Consider the following 22,094-nt stretch of genomic DNA (forward strand, 5'->3'; position numbering starts at 1 on the left):
AATGCCACAGCATCACTCATCCACAGCATCACTCAGCACCACTCAACGCCACAGCACCACTCAACACTACATCACCACTCAACAGCACCACTCAATGCCACAGCACCACTCAACGCTACAGCATCAATCAACGCCACAGCATCACTCAATGACACAGCATCACTCAACGCAACAGCATCACTCAGTACCACTGAATGCCACAGCATCACTCAACACCACAGCGCCACTCAACGCCACAGCATCACTTAATGCCACAGCACCACTCAACGCCACAGCACCACTCAACGCCACAGCACCACTCAACACCACAGCACCACTCAACACCACAGCATCACTCTGCGCCACAGAATCACTGAGCACCACTGAATGCCACAGCACCCCTCCACGCCACAGCACCACTCTAAGCCACAGCACCACTCAGCACACAGCATCTCTCGATGCCACGGCATCACTTAATGCCACAGCATCAGTCAACGCCACAGCATCACTCAACGCCACAGCACCACTCAGCACCACTCAACACCACAGCACTATTTAACAGCACCACTCAATGGCACAGCACCACTCAACGCCACAGCATCACTCAATGCCACAGCATCACTCAACGACACAGCATCACTCAACGCCACAGCATCACTCAGTACCACTGAATGCCACAGCACCACTCAACGCCACAGCGCCACTCAACGCCACAGCATCCCTCAACGTCACAGCACCACTCAACGCCACAGCATCACTCAACGCCACAGGACCACACAACGCCACAGCCTCACTCTGCGCCACAGAATCACTCAGCACCACTGAATGCCACAGCACCCTTCCACACCACAGCACCACTCTATGCCACAGCACCACTCAGCACACAGCATCCCTCGATGCCACAGCATCACTCAATGCCACAGCATTACTCAATGCCACAGCATCACTCAATGCCACAGCATCACTCAACACCACAGCAGCACTCAGCACCACTCAACGCCACAGCACCACTCAACGCCACAGCACCACTCAATGCCACAGCACCACTCAACGCCACAGCACCACTCAATACCACAGCACCACTCTATGCCACAGCACCACTCTATGCCACAGCACCACTCAACGCGACAGCACCACTCAGCGCACAGCATCCCTCAACGCCACAGCATCCCTCAACATCACAGCATCACTCAATGCTACAGCATTACTCCACGCCACAGCATCACTCAGTACCACTCAACGCCACAGCACCACTCAACGCCACAGCACCACTCAGCGCACAGCATCCCTCGATGCCACAGCATCACTCAACGTCAAGCACCACTCAGCACCACAGCATCACTCAGCGCCACAGAATCTCTCAGCACCACTGAATGGCACAGCACCCCTCAATGCCACAGCACCACTCAATGCCACAGCACCACTCAATGCAACAGCACCACTCAATGCCACAGCACCACTCAATGACACAGCACCACTCAACGCGACAGCATCACTCAACGCCACAGCATCACTCAGCACCACTCAATGCCACAGCACCACTGAATGCCACAGCATCACTCAGCACCACTGAAGGCCACAGCATCACTCATCACCACTGAAGGCCACATCATCACTCAGCACCACTGAAGGCTACAGCATCACTCTGTGCAACCATTCAACAACAACTAGTTCTAATATGTTCTCTCATTGTTTCAAGCTTTATTACAAATGTCACAAAAAGATGTTAATATTTCACTGCTGTTCTTGGATTTTCATCACAATATAATACACTGAACATAATCTTCCCAAAAGTTATTTACAAAAGTTTAAGCTATTGCCATTATAAATTACAATAACTTTTATTTAAGTATTAATTATTAAAAACAAATAAAAGCCATTGTTATTTGTAATTTTAATACATCTAAGTCATGTAAATACAACACATATTGCATTACAAATGCTATAGGTGTCACGTTTGCAAAAGTTAAAACTGTTGGCATTGTAAATGACAAAGCTATTAATTTCGCTATTTTCAAAACCAACACATAAATAAAGTATTTGTCATTTACAATACCAATAGCTCAAACTTTCCTAATGCGAGACCTATTGCATTGCAAATGCTTGTTTAGGACTTGTGCCCTGCATGAAGTCTTCACATAGCCTTCTTAAGATACATCCTACAACAAGTTATCAATCAAGAGACGGCATAAAAGTATTTTGCAGCGCAATGCAACAGACAGCTCGTAAAATAATGAATGTATTGATCCATCATCCACTTATTCATTCACAGAAACCCCGTGCAGAGGGCAGCGCTAGAGTAAAGTGAGTGCCACGGTACCTGCGCTGCAGTTCTTCAGCGAGAAGGAGTCCACCGCAGCCAGGCTCCGGCCCCTGTTGGCGAAGTACTCCACAGAGATCCGGAAGGGGTTTTCCAGGCGCCCCACCCTCCCTCGCAGCAGGGTCCACCTGGTATCATCCACGAGCAGGAGGAAAGAAGAGAGGGAGAACAGAGTGAGCAGCAGGACCAGCGTAGCAGGAGCAGACCTCAGCATGCAGCACATCCAGCAACGCCCCGTCATGCCGCCAGGTGGCGCCCTCGCGTCACCACTAGCACAATGTCCCTCGATATAGCGCTTTGAATCCTTAATGGCTTAACGAAATGCAAATGTCAATCAACCAAATATTGAGGTGCATTTGATGAGCAAGGTTCCAGGCTCTGTAAGGGGGCTCAGAGGTCATGGGCCACACTTGTTGAGTGCTGTGAAGCCTGACGCTGGCATCACCAGCGCCTCTGCATGCAGCGAGTGAACTTTTCCTCTGAATGGCGCTGGCAGCGCTGCGCCACAGACCCGCGCACACTCCCAGTTATACACCGACTTCCTTAATTTATTCTGATGCGCTGAAATCATGGGCCCCTGGGGTTTGCTTTAAACACTAATTTGCAGCCTCCCCTCGGGCAGACATGACATGCTCTCCCTGCCCCCGCCCCCGCCTGGGCGATTCCCACTTGTGACTCAGGCGCGGGGGGCGTCGGGGTGGGCGCTGCGCGTGCAGCTTGCCTGCCTCGCCTGCTGGAAGCTGGCATTAACGCAAACTCAATTACCTTCACCTCATTGCCCAGATTAGTTTGGTAGAAGCTGCATCCCGGCAGCTCATTGAGGCTCTGAAGCTTAATTTGTCTCCCCACTGATGTTTTTAACAATTGTCTCTAATAAGGAGGTTGAATAGAGAATGGGGAATCATGCCTTACAGGGCAAGGATGTGAATCCACTGCCAGGGCTTTAATTGGGTTGAAAAAAACTTGGCAGGGGGGGGGGGGGATAAGGGGTGAGGAGGGGGAGGCGGGGAGGGTCCCTCAAAAGGGCGTAACCTATGTAATAAAGGGCGTGGCTTAAGCGTATAAGCTAAAAATCTCTGCTGCCTGACTGTTATTTTGCTGCCTCTTTCTGTTGTTGCACCAGATATAAGAACAAAAGGTATGCACTTAAAACAAGCCCAGGCTATTGGGTTTATCAGTGGTTGTTAGCTGCAAAAGAGTAACAACACTGATTTTGTGGTAAATAATAGTGAAAATGCTTCAATCCTGTAATTATGATTTTGTGAAATAACTAAACCACTTAATTCCAAACATTAAATAAGACTCTTTGTAAAATACTGGTTGTATTTATTGTGGGCTTGAAAAAATGCCCAGGAGCTGGTAATACCTGGCAGCAGATTCACCACTGCAGACCTGTTAAATGTAGAGCCTGAGCCTTTGCCCTTCACCCATCCTGCCCCGCTGAGGGTCCCCATAGTGTATCCCACGGCCTGCATTTTCAGATCACTAGCAGGTGATCCTATCTTCTGATTGGCTCCTCCGTGGCAGCATGCATAACAAAGGAGTCTCTCACAGTTCTTAATTTGTACAAAAATAAGTGCCGGGGCTCTGGTCAGGTGGCCACTGCAGCTTGCACCACACACCGCCCCTGCCACGTTGTCAATGATAGTAACAACACAACTAGTATCCATCAAACTCCTACAAGTGTGACAGTTCGGACTATTCCAGGCTCCCAAAGCTATAAGTGTGGTTTGGGTGGCAGATAATAGTCATTTTTAATGTATATTGAATTAATAATCGACTGTTGTGGTCATCTCTAAATTAACCAGACAACGCCACCTTGTGGCAGACTGTCACAAGCGCTGGTGTTCACAATTAAGTGGCAATGCAGTGCACCGTAAACCACTGGCTGAAATTAAGCACTGCTCTCCAATGTTACATAAAGGTTGGTGATGCCTGGTAGTGCCCCAAGTGAAGTTTTTTTTCACGGCCTAGCTGAGGGCAAAAACGAAGAGCACCTGTATTTTAAAAAAATGTTTGTGCGTAGCACCGGCAGGACCCAGCTCACATAAACCCCTGTCCACGGTCTTTACTAGTTTCGTGTTCTAAATAACTAATATTTTCAGATGCAGCAGTGCAGCTCTTTTAGTTGCATATTTGTATGAAATTATGACAATGGGGTCTGGCCTCGAAAAACGCCCATAGCGAACTGCTCGGTGAGGACCCCTCCAGAAGGGGCTACAGCAACCAGGGTTGGGGGGTCCATTGGGCAGTCAGGCCGTGCTTAATGGGCTGTCTGACAGATCGGTTTGTGGGGTGGTTTTTAGCAGTTGGTGGGCTTGTTTCGTGGTCTGCTAGGACGGTTTTATTGTTGATTCACCAGATATTAACGTAAACCTTGCCTGCTGCAGCAGCTCAGATGCATGCACTCTCTGATTCCTTGAAAAATACCCAATAAGGTGTCTTTAAAGTGTCTAAATTGGCCTGATTTGCACATGTGTGCCCCTTTTTTAGGGAAACTTTGTTTACAACGCAGTGTTTACACCGCACGACCTTTACCACACTGCCATTACAACGCAAGTCGTTACTACGACTTGCGCTGGATGTCGCTGTTGGTTAAGGAATATTGTAATGTTCTATTCCAACACCTTCCCTACTGTTACGTGGACTGGTGTTGGAATAGAAAATTATAATAATCCTCAATCCGCGCCCTCCAACCCAAGTCGTTGTAACAACTTGCGTTGTAAAATCCGCGATGTAAAGTACCACGATCAAAAAGATCGCGTTGTACTATCATACATCCCTTTTTTAGCTATCTATTTCGCTTATGGGGGCCTGGGGCACTTTGATTTTGGTGCCCAGTCCTATGTTTTGGCCAGTCTGGGACTGCAAGCAACCCAAGACCCTCCTCGGTTTCTGTGGCTGCCAACTTAATGTCCCTCGGGTATGGTGTTATTGAGGACGGGGGGAGGAGGGGGCAGGAGGGGGCACATCCCTGTCCTAATTGCAATCCACAGGAGCTAAGGGGCAGGTCAGGTGCTGAGAAAAACCGGGCGATGGAGCGGGCATTGCATCTCACCTCAAGCATGGTCAAAAGGCCTCCCCTGCCCACCGCCCACACCACTGCTCCTCCCGCCTTCTCTACAGTAGCTGAGGTTTCAGACAACCTGTCCAGGCTCCAGCCTTTGCCTTGCTGAGGGAGGAGCACAATCGAACACAGAAAATAATAAACATGTTCACAAACTAACACGTTCGCTTATTTTTTTCTACTACTTTGTGACAATCCGGCAAAGCAAGGGGCTGAGCCCGGAAGTCGGGTCTCAAACACCAACTTCTGAAGAGGAGGCAAGAGGTAAGTGGAGTGCCACGGGCTAAAGAAGCTTTTTTAAATCACCCCAGGCAGCCCCTACTACCAGCGCATCTCCCTACTTGGGGCATGGGTGATTATGGATGTATTGTCTTTACCTGCAGTGCATTAATAGCTGTTAATGACCCACTCCCGCATTATACAGCACTCTCACCATCAGGTCCATAATTGCAGTTGCGGCCATTTTACATATGCTACTGCTCACAGATGCTGGCGCCAGATCATACATATTAATACAACTCAGTGCTTAAATTAGCCCACATCTGGGACATGCGAACTGCGGCGGCCCTTATGCAGAGTCTGAGCACGCCTGACATCATTACAGCTCACATTTCCAAGTGTGGCCTTTATCCATGCTGCTGAGGTCTGTGTGTAATATGCAATCCTCACAGACTGCTCAAATGTAAAACTTTTCTCAAGGTGGGTAATAGCAGAACCATCATAATTATGTAATTATGTGGTCACATATTTTTTCCACATAATAATGGATGTACCTCCCTTGCCGCCATCTGCTGCATATTTTGCAATTTTCAACAAAAAATGTCTCAACCTCAGTGGGACCAAAAGTAAAAAATAAAATAAAAAAAAGTGAATCTGGTGTTAAAGTTCGGTGCACCCTTGCCCAGACTAATTCAGTATGTGTCACAATGCAAAACTGTGAAAATGACACACTGTCGAGAGGCCCCAGGGCACCACCTCTCTCTCCTCTCTTACCGCCACTTCATCAGCACTTTCCCTTCATCTCTCCCTTCCCTCCTCCACAGGTCCTGCAGTTTCACTTCTGCTCACACCACCCATGCGGCTTCCCCTCTCCAACCCCAGGCCTCCTGGCACTCTCCCATTTGCCCCTCACCTGCCCTCCTGCATTACCCCCTTCACTCTCCTGCACAGTGCTGCAGGCTTCCTTTCATTTGCTGGTTGTTATGCGGAGCTACAGAACTTTCCTCTTGAGAACTTCCCTTATTAGCACCTGGGAGTAAAAAAACGATAACCGGCTGGGGAAAAAAACCCAAGGACTAAAGGAAGGAAATTCAGAGAACGTTTTACTTTGGGATCAAGGTGACACTCGCATTTCATAAAACAAACTTTTCACTCACACCTTTATCCCTGCTCCCTTCTCCCCTGCAGCTTTACCAGGACTATCTCACTTCCTTCCATTGCTTCCTATTCTGCTTGTCTCTTCCTCAAGTTAACCCTTCAATCAATCAATCAATCAATCACGGAATTTGTATAGCGCGCTACTCACCCGTGAGGGTCTCAAGGCGCTGAGGGGGGGGAGGTCGCTACTGCTCGAACAGCCGACTCTTGAGTTGTTTCCTGAAGGAGAGGTGATCCAGGGTCAGCCGTAGGTGAGTGGGGAGGGAGTTCCATGTCTTGGCTGCCAGGTAGGAGAAGGATCTTCCTCCGACGGTGGATTTCCGAATTAGTGGGACGGAGGCGAGGGCTAGGCTGGCGGATCGGAGCTGACGGATCGGAGCTGGCGGGTGGGTGTGTAGAAAGTGAGGCGGCTGTTGAGGTACTGCGGGGCCATGTCGTGGAGAGCCTTGTGTGCGTGGGTGAGGAGTCTGAACGTGATCCTCTTGTTAACGGGGAGCCAGTGCAAGTCTTTCAAGTGGGCAGAGATGTGGCTGCGGCAAGGGATGTCCTTCCCCTGCACCTCTTTCTTTGCAGCTCTCCTATACTCTATTCAGCTCTCATCTTGTACTTTTACCCATCTCCATTTTTCTCCTGAAGCTGTCCCGATAGGATAACATTTTTATCCTCTAGCTCTCAATTCTTCCTTTCTTCCTATCAACCACTTTCCTCTTCAAACTCACCTTCTCCGTCATCTATAGCTCTCTCTCCACGCCATCATTTCCACTCCTACAGTTCTTTTTGTCCTCTCCTCTCTCCACTGTTGCACCTTAGTTTATCCAAACACCTAATCCCTGTAGTTCTCACTACTTTTCTTGCCTATTACCCTGACCCTATCCCTTCTCTTTATGACTACTTAGCGTCCCCTCTTTTCTGGTGCCCCTGCCTTTAGCTGCCCCCTTACATATCATCCTGCAGCTTTACTTTCCAGCCCCTCTCCGTTCTGCCGCTTTATCTTCTACTCCTGTCTTACCCTCAAGTTCACCCTTTTGGGCATCTTCTCCTTCCGCTGTTCATCTTTCCTCTTGCCTCTCCTCCAGTAAGGCATCACATTTCCCCCCAATCTGCAGCTGACCCTGTCCTTATTCCCAATTCTTCCTCTACCTTTTCACAGAATATGAATCCTTCCATTCTCTCTTCCCATCCTCACATGTGCTGTGCATAACACCTCTCTCCCTCTCAGATCTCCAGAAAACCTTCTACCAGTCTCCCCTTGAGGCTTTCCCACACCTCTAATCGTGAGAGGAATCACATTACACCACACCCCCTGATGTAAAAAAGACCACTTTAGTTGGGAGTGAGTTACACTCACAATGTTTTACATCCTTTTGGGAAGCAACACAATCTTTCATGCTATTAACAAGTGTTGGAAATTACCATATTTTGCGTGGTTTCCAGATGTTTGCATTCTGTCGGTGGACCTGTATTTGCTGGCCAAACAACTCTGTGCACTTTACTCCTGCTATCCAGTGGTAAAGTTCTGTTGTTCTCCTCTATAAACATGCTACAATCGACATACCCCCATTTCGCACATTTAATTTACTTTTAAGCCTGTATTATATGGGAGACATGCACCCGGGACTGTAAATAAAATACTATTGGTGAGTTGCAGCGCTCATAATAACAGCCTCTAAAGTAGCACTGTAAAATAAGTCTCCAGGTCTGTCACTGCAGCCTGGGTGTGCAGTTTTAAACTATTTTTACCTTTAAAATAATTCTTTACTGGGCAAACCTTTGTTTTTAATACTCATAAGTCACCCCTAAGATAGGCCTTAAAAGCCTATAGAGCAGTGTGCATGATATTTAAAATGCAGGACATATATCATTAATGTTTTGCAAGTCTTCACAGTGGAAAACGTCCAAAGTCGTTTTTCATTATGGCTAGGTTGGCTCTTCCTTAGGTTAACAGTGGCTTATACTATGACCTTTAATAAGTGCTAAATTCAGTCTAGGAATAGATAGAAAGTGATTCAAGGACTTATTTTATTAGTAATTCAAGTCAGATTCAATATTGCTGGTTTGATACTGACACTTTTAGAAAGCTGTCATTTTTCTTCCTAAAAGCAAAAGGCTTTCCTGATTCCTGATGACTCCTCTGTAGTGAGATGTGTATTGCTCCCAGACAGTGGACAAAGAGCTGAGGGTGTGGGGAAGAAGACTCCTCCATTGACAAGATGGCCTGGAAGGGATGTGTCCAGCCCCTTCCTGAGTTCCAATGATTTCTACCTTTTCACTGGCAGATGAATCTCACACCTAGGCCCACCTTACCTCTTTTTTCTCTAGTTAGAATGGTTTCAAAGAACTGACCAGAACCACCGATTTAGGGGGTGGACAAAGAATTGCCCTCCATCCACAGGTTATCACTGGGCACAAAAGTGGACCACAAAGACCTCTCCTCAGAAAACATTTAGACCTGTGAAGATCAGAAGAAGGACTGCCCTGATGTCTGAAACTTGAGGGAAGCTTCCAGATGTCTTTTTCCCTACAAATTCCCAGCTGAACAGTTACAGCTGGATCTGTCATGAACCCTGCTGGTGGTCTCTGTTGGAGTGTGCCCAAACCTCAATGTGGTGCCAACAGCTCCTGGGCACTTGGCTGGTGTTAAAGTGTATTCCTCCTGTCCACAGACTGCAAGAACTGGGACTTAGAAACTGTTTGCCACCTTTCTGCTAGAAGAACCATCAGGGACTAGGACCGCCATCGAGGATGCAACAATCAACGTGAAATCGCCAGTCGACCTCAACTTGACTGTTTGCCCAGTTGAGGGAGATCAGAGTTCTAGAAAAGCTGTTAATCTGAATTTAAAGGGCTTCATTGGGACTGATGCCCAGCTGCATCCCACCGACGTCGAAGCCTTCCTGGGCATGAACTTCACCCCTTGGAGCTTTCCTGCATTCGTAAAAGACCACACCGGGGCCCCATTCTGTAGAAACCTACCATCATTGAGCCCTGCTATGGAACCAGCTTGCAGCTTGCCCCACTGACGACTCGTTGACAACCACTTTTTCTCCATAAAAGCTTTTAAGTCAGAAGGCAAATTTTACACCGGGATTGAATCTGGTCCTTGTGTACAACCTGTCAGCCATAACTTTTCATTTTGACCTGGTCTAGTGCAACCAGATAACTGAGTTAGGTGTTTTGTGGTTTCTGGCACTATTTTTACTTCAAACGTTAAAAATTCTTACCTTTGATTTTACTTATTATTTTACTTATTGGATTTTTGTATTTTGATGTCATTTTATTTATTAAAATATTTTCTATTTTTCTAAATTGGTTTGGGATACATCCCATCTTCTGTTTTGAATTGATTACTCTTTCAGTATTGCATAGATACTTTACACATTGCCCCCAAGTTAAGCCCGACTGCTTTGTGCCAAGCTACAGAGGGTTAAGCACAGGTTTATTTATTGACTTTAGTGGTTCGCTCTGACACGGACTGTGATTATTATTTGAGGTGGGTCCTTACCTCCCTAAAGTAATACTCCAAATTCTTACAACACGTTACTAATATTAATGACTATCCCTTTCCTGTACCTCTACTTCTTCCACCACATTATCCTATTAAGATGTTAACCTTTTGACCAATGTTATTTCTCCCTGTCCACTTGTACTTGGTCTTCCCGATTGTTCACTTTGTTCAGTCTGTCACCTGCAGACCAGGTCTACTTCAGCCTACCTCCTGACTCACCCTTTCTTCTATCTTATCTCTAACTTCTCCTGTTCTTCCTTTAACTGTCACCCAGTTCTTTGTTCTTTGAGCGATCAGATCGCCACCAGGAAAACCTTCACCAAGGCGATATTTTTGTCCTCCCACACCTTAATACTGGCTACTCATCTAGTTCCCCAGCTCTTTAATCAGTTTCTCCCATTACAACCTGCTCCCCGGTAGGGAGAGATGAACCCCATCTTGCCTAAACAGTATCTGGCATTCAAACACAAATCTAACAGGAGTCTGTCACCTCTCCATGACCGCCTTCCTCTCTCTGCTATTCCACGAAGCAATTATGCCCAGAACACTGCTGCCTTATCCTATGTCTCCTACACCAGGGCCAAATCTCCTTGCATCCTTTTTTCTAGTTACAGACCCAAAGATTAAACCACATCATTCTCTCCCAGGTGTGCCAGCAGCAAGTCCACATTTCTTCATTAGCTTCCAAAAAGAAGGCATCAACAGACTCCATTTTATGCCCCCAATGCCATTCCACCATTCCACAACCTTGTCAAAAGCCAACCCTAGCTGTTAGACTTGGCACCATTGGCGTGGGTCTCCCTTTCATTTTTTGCTGTTGCCTCTTGTGTTTTTGGCTGGTCTAGATGCTTTGGGCACTTTGCCACAGCTGTTCAGTGCCAAAGTGCAAGTGCTCCCTTTGTAAATTGTTGTTATGGATTAGTGATTCCATGATTGGTTATTTGATTTACTTGTCAGACCCTAGTACTGTGCACCATGTGTGCCAGGGCCTGTAACCCAAATGCTGCTGGTGGGCTAGCAGCACTGATTGTGCCACCCACAGAAGCAGCTTTTAAAATGTGACTCATGCCTGCCATTGCAGAGCCTGTGTGCAGTCTGGGACTGCCATGTCAACTTGGCAAGTGCACACACTTGCCAGTTCCCAAACCTTCCCTTTTCTGCATGTTAGTCACCCCTAAGGTAGGCCCAAGGTACACCTGTGGGCAGTGTGCATTGTATGTGAAAGGTAGGACATGCCCGGCTGGGTGTGGCATGTCCTGACAGTGAAATACTGCCAATTTAGTTTTTCACTATTGCAAGGCTATCTGTTCCCATAGGACAGAATGGGTAGTTTGTTTATAACATCTTATGAACATAACTGACCCTGGGAACAAGATAGAAAAGAAAAGTTTGGTATGCCTGAACTCAGAGTGCATCTTTTAGTGAGGGTGATTTTTAAATTCTGTGTTTGAAAATACTACTTTTAGAAAGTGGGTATTTTCTTGCCTAACCATCCAGTTGCCTCTGCTAGGTTTGTGTATTGCATGTCTGGCTTTTGGATGACATGGGATGGAGAAGGGCTGTGGCTCTAGAAGTCTGACGAGTCAGGGCTGGGCTGAAAAGACCTGGGTTGCATTTAAAGTAAGCGGAGATTTCCTTTCACCTGCCTGGGCCTGGTCTGCCTTCAACAATGCTGTCTCCACCTCCTGCCAGGAGCTGCACCTGTGAGGACAGAACTGCTTTTGGCTGGGTACAGACACTCTCTGCCTTCGGAGAACAAAGGATCTTTTTGGATAGAAAGAGGGGCCCGGACCCCAGACTTTTATATCACTTCTGGGAATCAAGAGGAACCTTTGCCAAGAAGAAGAGCCGGAGAAGCTGAGGAGGAATACTGCCCCTGGGCTGTTTGCTGTCTGGGTTTGACCTTTAGTGGCTGCTTGCTGCCAAGGAAAGGAGAAAAAGGACTTTGCTGTTTTGCTTTGTCACCTGCTTTAAGAAAAGATCTCCAAGTGCTTGAAACTGAGCTTGCCTCCGGTTCTGAAGTCTCAGGAACACAAAGGTGCCATCCCTTCTGTCTCCCTATATCTGGGACTGCTGTTTCAGCCGCTACAGAAGGAAATTGCAACACCGACGCCAGAGCGACGCCGGAAACTACACCGAAGTCGTGAGTGCTGCTCCGACTTGCGACATAGGCCTGACGCCTGCTGCCATGCCGCATCAACTCTGAAGCCGACTTCATCATCGCGGAGCCGATCCTCGACGTGGGTGATCCCCGAATGCATCGACATTGCGTCATCGTAAGGAACAGTGGTTTCGGCGCCATTGTGATGTCACCTCCCCGACGCAGTAAGGAACCGTAGTCTCGTCTCCCCTGTTCTGCAGTAAGGAATGGAGGTTGCCCCTCCCCTGGGGTCGAAAGGAACCGACGCCGCGCAGCGCCTATGAAGCCGCACCTCCCTAACGCCGTGAACTGTCTTTGTTTTCATCAATTCCGAGGTACTGTTCTTTGTGGGTCTGCTTCACTCCGGGCCTGATGCCGCGCACCTCGAGGTTGGCGCCGTACTTTGGGATTTCCACTGCTCCCGAAGTCGTTATAACTCCACGTGGAGTTATTTGTTGCTACAAGCTTTATGTTTGTGAATAACCTATTCTTGAGGATATCTTGATACCTGTACTGTGGATTTTTGTCGTTTGGTCTTGTTTTGGTTTAGATAAAGATTATTTATTTTTCTAAACTGGTGTGTTGTCCATTTGTAGTGTTTCCACTGTATTACTGTACGTGTTCACAAATGCTTTACATACTGCCTCTGAGATAAGCCTATCTGCTTGTGCCGAGCTACCAAGGGGGTGAGCAGGGGTTATTTTAGGAGCGTATTCCCCTTACCCTGACTAGAAGCAAGAGCCCCTATTTGGACAAAGGTACCTACCTCTTCCAACTACAGACTCCCATTTCTAACAACTGCTTTCCTGTGTGCTCCCCTGTTCATTTCACAATAGAGTATCCACAAATCCATACCATCTTCCTAGTGCTTTGCGAAACCAAGCCTGTATTTATTTATTTTACTTTATTGAATGCATTTTTATATAGCGCAAACTTTACCCAAAGCTGTCAGAGCGCTTTACAATAGGAAAAGTTACATTACATAAGGACTTCAGAGTACATGAGTTACATAAAAGATAAAAAAACCAGTAAAAACTCTAAATTCACATAACAATAGTACTAAGTACAAAAGTCTACTACAGATACTAGTGGTTAGAGTTACAAATATGCAAGTTGCAAACTAACTTGAGGATACATTTTAAGAAAAGTTGAAGGGTTCGGAATGGACAAATATATAATACATATTTACATAGCATGATCTTCTTGCCATTACTGATGTTCTTGCTTTCAGTCAGGCTTTCAAGGTGTTGTTGCCCTCACGATGGTGATGTTGAGTCCTGGAGGGACCCCCCAGCTGGTGATGTCCAGATGTCCGCCACGTTGTCGCAATGGTGGCTTACCAGCCAGGCTCTAGCACAATGAGGAGGCCGTCAGTCCCCTTCAAAGCACCTGCTTGGTGGCAGTAGGTCGGCCCTGCCCCTAAATCGCCCTCGGTCCTCCGTCCATGTGCCACTGCTGGTGCGGCCATTGCACAAGGGCCTGCACTCTGAATCTGGAGAGCACCAGGAAACAGCTGGCCATGGATTAGGGAGGGTCCGGCCTCCTCTATTCGGCATCCCCACAACCCGGGGCCGCAGCCCATAGTGCGACGTCTTGTGACAGAGGCCGCACTGCTGATCAGCCCTCTCAGGCTCCAATTAATATCCCCCGGGGCTCCACAATGGCAGTAGGTGACAGGAGCCTCTCTCGCTGGACCTCAATGACTCGTTCCCCGCTGGTCACAACTCTCCAAATCTCACCAGGGAAATGCAATGCTCAGTAGGCCGCAAGGCGCATACCAGTCATGGGACGGGGTGGGGTCTCCTAGGTCTATGGGCAACCCTAAGTAGTCTGCCAGGAGGGGCACCTCCCTCGTAAACATGTGCCACTACAACCGCCGGTAATATCAGGAAGGCCTCCACGATCAGAGTGGGGCCGACATCTTCTGCACCCTTCCTGAGTCCGGCTTGGATCAGCATGGGGTTGCTCTGAGCTGGGCTGCTGCCATGGCGGTGGTCTGGTCTCACTTTGCAGTAGCATTTCCCTGGCGGTGGCGTCCTCCTCACCTGATCATCTTCATGGGGCTCGGCGTTGCCCGGGGTCCCCGTCCATCATCTCAAGACTGAGTGAACCCCCTGTAGCCAGAACACTCGCCTCAGGCTGTGCGGCACTGCCAGATATTCTACTCTTTGCCAGTAAGGTTTCAATCTTGGCGGCACCCAATAGGTACGGCAGCACTGAGGAGGATTATGCTGAGCAGCCTCAGGCCCACCCGGAGCTCAATTCACAGGGTCCAGTGCAGCCGCCATCTTAGTCTATTAGCGTCCACTCCTCAACATCTAAGATATCCCCACATCAATCCACTCCTTCACCCACTTACTCTGTCCAACCTTTCTGTGCTGAAATCGCGACAGAAACGTCTCATCGCTGTATCTCTACTGAAGGAAAGGGCGCTGAACCTGGTCTCATCCAGACCCCGTGCCTTAGGCATGAGCTCATCGCCCCCAACACCTGCCTGTCGGTCACTCTCTTACCATCTTCATGCACAGTGTACCTACCCACGGTCACTCCTCTAGACCTCAAAGCTCCATACAAGCCGCACTGGACAGATCCTTGCCCTGCATGCTGAAGGGATCAAGAGCTCTTTCCTCTTCTCCTTCTGATCTATCCTACACCAAGTCCAACTTCTGTCATCCTTAATATTCATGTCCTCCTACGACTGTCCACAGTGGGCATTTGTGTCCTCACCACTCTGAAAATCTAAATGGCCACAAGAAAATCACCGGAAATATCACCCTGAACAACTTAAGCGCCCAGGCGGATGCACAGACATATTTCACCCGCCTATTGTAACCTTCAGGACTTCAGCCTCCTTTTTCGTCATTCCTTCTGCCATTGTCTCCAGCCCACCCCCTAAGATTGTCTATCCTACTTTGTCCCCACAAGGTGCATAACCACAAAAAACATTTCATGGGAGGCAACCCCTATCAGTTTCCCTGAAATGGTCAACAGCACTAGACCTTTCTACTTAACATATCAAAAAATATCTTAGTTTGCTTCGCCTGTCCATCAGTCCCTGCTTTGATTGCTTCTCTTCTTGGCCCCTGACTGCACAAACTTCATCCAAGCCACCTTGCACATTCTCCTCATTGCCCCATCTAAAGACCTCTCGGCTAACCGCAGCTCTCTTACAGACTAATCGCCCACATTTTCTGTGGTACTGGAGTCACAAGCAGGTACACTCTTTGGGTACACTTCTCTTCTTTCTGATTGGATGCACTGGCAAATAAGCATTGGGGGTGTTTCTGAACACCGACAGTGCATTAGCTCTGTCCCTTTAATGTGGTAAGAATGGTTAATTCCAATTGGCATGCCTGACTTAGTAAGGCCACATTATTAGGGAATGGACTGTTTATCAGTGGCATAAAGGTTATGTCACATCTGAGCTGCCCTGTGGCTATATATATTCCCCACCACAGTTACTCAAAAACTTGATACCAGGGCTGAGCCTGCACTCTGCCATGCTGCGAGCATATTTTGAAGCTAGCATTTGTCAAATTAAACCATTTGGACACGTTGAAAAGGATCCCTTTCAAATTAGCTAAGGCATCCCTTAGTGGTGCCATAAAGCCCATAAGGCCTTGGTGCACAATATATAACAGTGAGCTATGTCACAGACGGAATTGGTATTTCTCTGCTGAAAAGTGTTTCAAAAGTGATGTTTACTGTCTTAAAGCGAGCAGCCAGCTTTCCCTTTTTCCTAAGTCTTACTTAAGTTTAAAAGTCACTTTTTAATAAGTTGACCTACGATATATCTAGATAAATCATCTTTACTGCCTGATAATATTTATCAAAAGTCTAATTCTTTTGTGAATATATATTTTAGTAGATTGATTTGTCCAACAATAATAGTTTGTATACAAGTTAAAGGCCTCTGCCTGAGACTAGACTGTCCCCAGACTGATTATTCTAGGTTACCTCCATTACAGTGAGAATAATCAGATTGTTCCATCTTTTCAAAAAGGTGTGAAATGGCTCTCAGATGAGAACACTTGACCTGCCAGCATTTATCCAGGAGAAGGTGGGAGAGAAGGGTGTCCATAACAGGTGCATGCACTCCTAGTTATCTTGCAGCGTGAGAGGGAAAACACAGATGAGCTCCAAAGAATAGACAGAAACCCTTAGCAGTCAATATGTATGAACCAAACAGTGCTTTGGTATGGGGTTGTCTTTGAAGCTGGCCACCCCCAAAGCCTTTCTAACTCTTCTCACCCCAGGAAATGCATTTGGCCCACAATCCTTGAAGTTGCTCCTTACAGCTGGGGAACCTTAAGGGGGAGCCAGTAGGGATATATTTCAGCAACCTGGAAATTTGGGATGATATTTTTCTTCTGACCCTGCAGCAGGGGCAGATAATGTTCTTTCCTCCTGCAACTTGAGGCCAAAAGTGCTCCTCGAGTTTGAGAGCATTTGAGTGCTTTATCCTGACCTGCTGCCCCAGTCTGTGTGAGGCAGCGAAATTTGCTGTTAATTGCTTTTTGTTTTTGGTGCAAGGGTTGCCTCCAGTGGCCCTTCTTGGTAATGCAGGTAAGTTAATATTGACTTTTACACCCCATTGTTTCCTATCAAGGGGCCCGATTCACAGAACTAACAAGACAAAATCCTAAACTTACTACCATTTTGGTATTCACAGAAGGCACTTACTCATTTCGGTATTCACAGAAGTTAGGAGTCCTAACTTTAGGACTCCTAAATGCCTTCTGTGAATACCGAAAGTCTTCAAGTTAGGATTTTTCTCAGTTTAGGAGTAGTAAAGTTGGGACTCCTAACTTCTGTGAATACCGAAATGAGTAAGTGCCTGCTGTGAATACCAAAATGGTACTAAGTTTAGGATTTTGTCTTAAGTTAGTTATGTGAGTTAGGCCCTACGTTTTTTTACATTTGATTCAACAATTTAAATCTCCTAATCCAAGTACCTAATATTTTTCATTTTGGTCTTGCTTTAAATATTTTAGCCCCTTCCGTACTCATGACAAGCTCACTCGTCATGAGGCACGGTGCTTGGTGCTCCTGCTCGTCATGACCACACCCATTTATAATGGTCCTCAGCACAGAAGAAAAATATCTCTAGCAGCGATGCTGTTAGAAAGGTCCTCCTTTTACTTAATTAGCTTTGGAAATTTACTAGTTGGCTTTTCACTGCAGAAAACATCGCTGTCTCACGGGTTCATATTCCGGATCCCACAATTATATCTTCCGAAGCCACATTAACTAATGTACTAATTAGCCAAGGCAGATAGGATATACGTAATTTTATTTAGGACTGGCTATAAATATTCAACACTTTCCAGTAAAATACTAAGATGCCAGGTCAGATCATATAAACGTGGGCTCCTTGGGGAGGAAATGAAAAATCATTTTAGCAAGCATATTGAGGGTGAAGCCTGCATAGCTCAAAGATGGCCATAGCAGAGGTTAAATGAAAGCACATCCCAAAACAAGTACACTCTAACAATTTATCATGGCACCTGGGATTATCTACACTCCCCTAGACGGCCACAGGCTTTGCTCACTTGCACTGGGTGTTTATGCCTAGAGGGAACTGGAGGAAACCCAGGAGCAGCTGGCATTGGCATGGCCCCTTCCTTCAGCTTTCCTTTCTATGAGGGACCAGCATCTTGCTAGTGGCCCTGCCTTCTCCCAGACTCACTATGTTACTCGCAGTGAGATTGGAGCTAAAGGAAATTAAAGTAGCTAAAGGCTCTGTGTGACATAAGGGTTATAGGGAAAGGTACCTGCTCGCCAGTTAGTTGAAATGAGAATTAGGAGCAGAACGTATGTGTGTGTTCGTGTCTGCATGTGTGTGCTTTGACCCGGGTAGCATTTGGATGTGAATGGAAGTAAACTAAACAGCTTGTTTTGAATGTTTGGAAGCCTATGAGGAAGGTGGCAAATGGCCAAGCATGTCCAATACAGTTTCCTTTCATGTGGAAAAGTCACAATCAAAATGAAAATTAGAAGACACCTAGGGCCGGATTACGAGTTCGACTGTCGAACCCCTGGTGGAGGTGCAGTGGCGATTGGGGACGGCCACACCAGTGGTCCGACCACCATATTACAACCATGGCTTTGTAACCTCCATGGCTCAGCCGCAACCGCTAGAGATCCATGATCCCTGGCAGTGGCGTGGTGTTGTAAGGTCGCACTATTCTTGCCGGGCCTGCTGCGTTCCCGCCAAACATAGTACGAGTTTTCCTCAATGCCAGAATTTCATGGTGGTGTTCACGCCATGAAATTCTGGGGATGAGGAAACAAAAGGGATCCTACAGTGCCCCCTATCATCTCTGTGCTCTTGGATGCATGCACCCCTTTTCCTGCACGGCAAACCCTATTTGCGATTCGGTAACAGGTTACAGAATCGCAAAATAGGGTTTGCTGCATCTGAAAAGCATTTTTGCATTTGCAAATGGGCCGAATCGGCACGTTTGAGAAGGCAAAAATGCTTGATGCATGTACCCCTAGGTTACTACAGAAAACTTCCCCACATTGAGACAAGGTCACAATGGCAAAAGAAGGGAGCCATGGGGGACATGTTGTTTAAATGTATTGTATTGAAGCATTTCTGTAGCACTTCACTATACATTGGTAAGGTTCCAAGGCACTTCAATGCTTAATAAGTTGGCTGTGAAGCGAGAAAATGGATGTTTAATCCCAGTTTGCTAATGTAAGTGAATTGTGTGATATTGGGAAACGTCATGCTTCTGTACACCAGATTCAATTCAATTTCAAAATCTTTATTCGAATTAAAAATCCATAAAAGATACATACAATAAAAACAATATAAAAATAAATTCGAAAATTAAAAAGCCTAATATAGAGATGCAGTACAATACTTAGTAAAACATATGAATACAAGCAATCATATGGAGAGACAACAGCACTTAGTTGGGAATTGTCCTTTCTTGACATAAGATGCAATAGAAGCATATTAGTCAAGTTCGTAGACTAAATTTTCCAAATGACTATGTCCATTCCTTATTTTTATGGCGGAGGATATAAATGAGGAAACTCAAAAACTCAGTTCCACTGTGTCAAACTTGCAAACAAAGTTAAAAACAGTCTTATGGTAAAACAAACTATGTGCCTGTGACATGACGGGCTTGCCTAAGGAGAAATGCGCTGACAACGTGGAATGGTGGATCGCTAAATCCCCCTCTGTAGCTCTCATTTATTCCTGACAGGACCCCTGGACTACTGATACGAGAAGCCCGTCCTGCCTAGACGACTCGCTGGAGGGAAGCGTCTGCGAATTGGGAATCCCGAAGGACGTGTCTCTGCCCCTTGACGCCACCGCTTATGGGGCCTTAAGCCAGAGGGAATCCCGAAGTGGGTGTGGCACAACACCGCAGAGGGAGAATCGACGGAGGAAGACAAGCCAGTGCTGTTCGCAGAAGTTGGACCCGCCAGGAAGGAAGAAGACGTGGAGACCGAGACCCCAGAAACTCCGGTGGAGCCAGGAGGCCAACGACCCCACGAGCCGCCCAGCCACGCTCCCGGAGGAGCGTGGCTTGTACAGGTACGCAATCGCTGTGCGGGCTGGATGGGCAGGCGGGAAAGTGTACCCCCGTAGCTCTTGAAGCCGCGTTCATGTTTCCTCTTTTGTTGTTTTCCTTTATTTTGCTTGTTTTATGGGGCACGTCCAATTGAGCACTTCACCAGACAGAATCCAAATAGGGGTGAATCACGTGTAGTCGGGTGTCCCCTCACAACCCTCCCTTGCATGTTTAGTTTTTGGAACAAGAAAACTTACTCCAATCTCCTTCTCTTTATGTTTCCTGCCATATGGACCCGGAGTCGTTGGGAAGCCGCCGTTAGTCCAGAAGGGAACAATTAAGAAGAGAAACCGGGAGGGAACAAAGCGGACAGTTGCGACATTCCCCTGAAAGTCTGACCACAAGACGAAAAACTCTGTTAAGATGAATAAAACCCTCTTTGCCCCGACTTGGTGTCTGTTCTGATCACTTACCCACGCAACAGTGCCTTAAAAACATTTTTAATAGTTCTTCCTAACATCCTGGTAAAATTTTCAGAAACAGCCAAAAAAGGTTGTGTCGATTGCACACATAAACCATTTTAATGGCTTTTGGCTAAGTTCTCTTTCCAGTTCCCCAACCTTTAATTGCCTCAATGACTTGTGTAGTGGAGGAAGATGCATGGGCTGAGTATATTCAGAAATTGTATGCCCCGGGGAGGAGGATAATTTGGTACCAAAGCAGTGGAGAGATCTTGTAGGGGATCTCAAACAAGATTGCTCAGTAACAAACGTCCTTAGGATAATTAGGACATTAAATCTAACAGGAGCAGCGGGCCCGGATGATATGCCTGCCCTGATACTAAATTCAAATCAGCCCTGGTGGGCGGAATTCTTATAAAAAATGTTTGCTTTAATACTAGAGCAAGGGGTATTACCTGCAAACTGGAATGGTGCAATAATAAGGCCACTGCACAAGAAAGGGAATGTACATGCCCCTAAGAACTACAGGCTAATTAACCTATTAGATATAGGAGAAAAGATTTTTGCTAAGATGATACTCGGTAAGCTAAAAGCGTGGGCGGAACTTTGGTCAATCGTGCCAGTGGAACAGGGTGGGTTTGAAGAAGGCCACTCCACGATTGATCATTGTTTTGCCCTGTGGGCTCTAGCTAGGAAATCGATTGAACAAAACGGCAAATTATGTTGCTGCTTCGTCGATTTCCAAGCGGCTTTTGATTCAGTGGACAGAAGTAGCCTATGGGAAGTGCTAGAAAACTATGCATTGCCGGAGGGCATATTGAATATTTTAAAAGAATTACATAGTGACAATTGGGCCCAGGTCATTAGAGATTCAAAGGGCTCGCTCATTAATGCTGAAAATCCCTGTAAAGAACGGCTTTAGGCAAGGGTGCATCTTGGCACCCTTACTCCTTTCAATCTTCCTAGCAGATCTTCCCGTAGTTTTGGAAGTTGAAAAGAGTGCGAGTCCGTGCATGAACAGTAATAAAGTCTCATGCCTTTTATATGCTGATGATCTAGTGATCTTGGACCAAACCGAAATGGGCCTCCAAAGGAAATTAAACGCCTTTAAAACGTACTGTGATAAAAAGTTTCTAACTGTGAATATGGAGAAAACAAAGATCCTATGTTTTGGGAAGAGGGTAAAAAATGTTAATTGGTTTTTAGGTTTGGACAAATTAGAGGCAGTAAGTGAATATAAATATCTAGGACTTTGGTTTGACATTGCATTAAAGTGGAATACCCACGTGGCGGCACAAACTTCAAAGGCGTTCTCTTCGGTCTGTGGATTGAAAAAATTTAATAAGGACTATGGTGACATGTTTCACAGACCGATACTAAGGGCATTTGAAGCTATGATACCCCCACAAGTTTTTTACGGTGCTGAAGTGCTCTATCTGAGTGGTAAAAGGGAGTGGGACAGGGATGAAGGAAAGATAATTAAAATGCTGTTGTCTCTACCTAACGGTTCCATGTTGCAAGCAATTAGATTGGAGGTAGGACTGACTGTATGGGAGGTAAAGGCACAAATGTCATTGCTAAGATTCTGGAACCGCCAGGCGTCCGGTGGTGAACAGAAGATCTCAATTTGGTGCAGAAAGGAAATACAAGCAAGCAGCTTACATTGGGCACGGGAAGCGAGGAAAACCCTCCAGTTAGTAGCTGCGCAATTAA

The 22,094-nt window shown here is 46.6% G+C and overlaps 1 protein-coding gene across 1 annotated transcript in view; it reads right to left on the reverse strand.

Annotated features, from left to right (window-relative positions):
• The window catches only part of ALK (ALK receptor tyrosine kinase), a 2,610,699-nt gene that overhangs the window by 1,084,531 nt on the left and 1,504,074 nt on the right, over window positions 1-22,094 (reverse strand). The window contains exon 6 of the mRNA XM_086925973.1: window positions 2,300-2,427. Coding sequence (XP_086782099.1) covers window positions 2,300-2,427 — 128 coding nt within the window. The remainder of the gene's footprint in view (window positions 1-2,299; window positions 2,428-22,094) is intronic.

This window comes from Lissotriton vulgaris, chromosome 6, assembly GCF_964263255.1.
Source record: "Lissotriton vulgaris chromosome 6, aLisVul1.2, whole genome shotgun sequence".
Lineage (NCBI taxonomy): Eukaryota > Metazoa > Chordata > Amphibia > Caudata > Salamandridae > Lissotriton > Lissotriton vulgaris.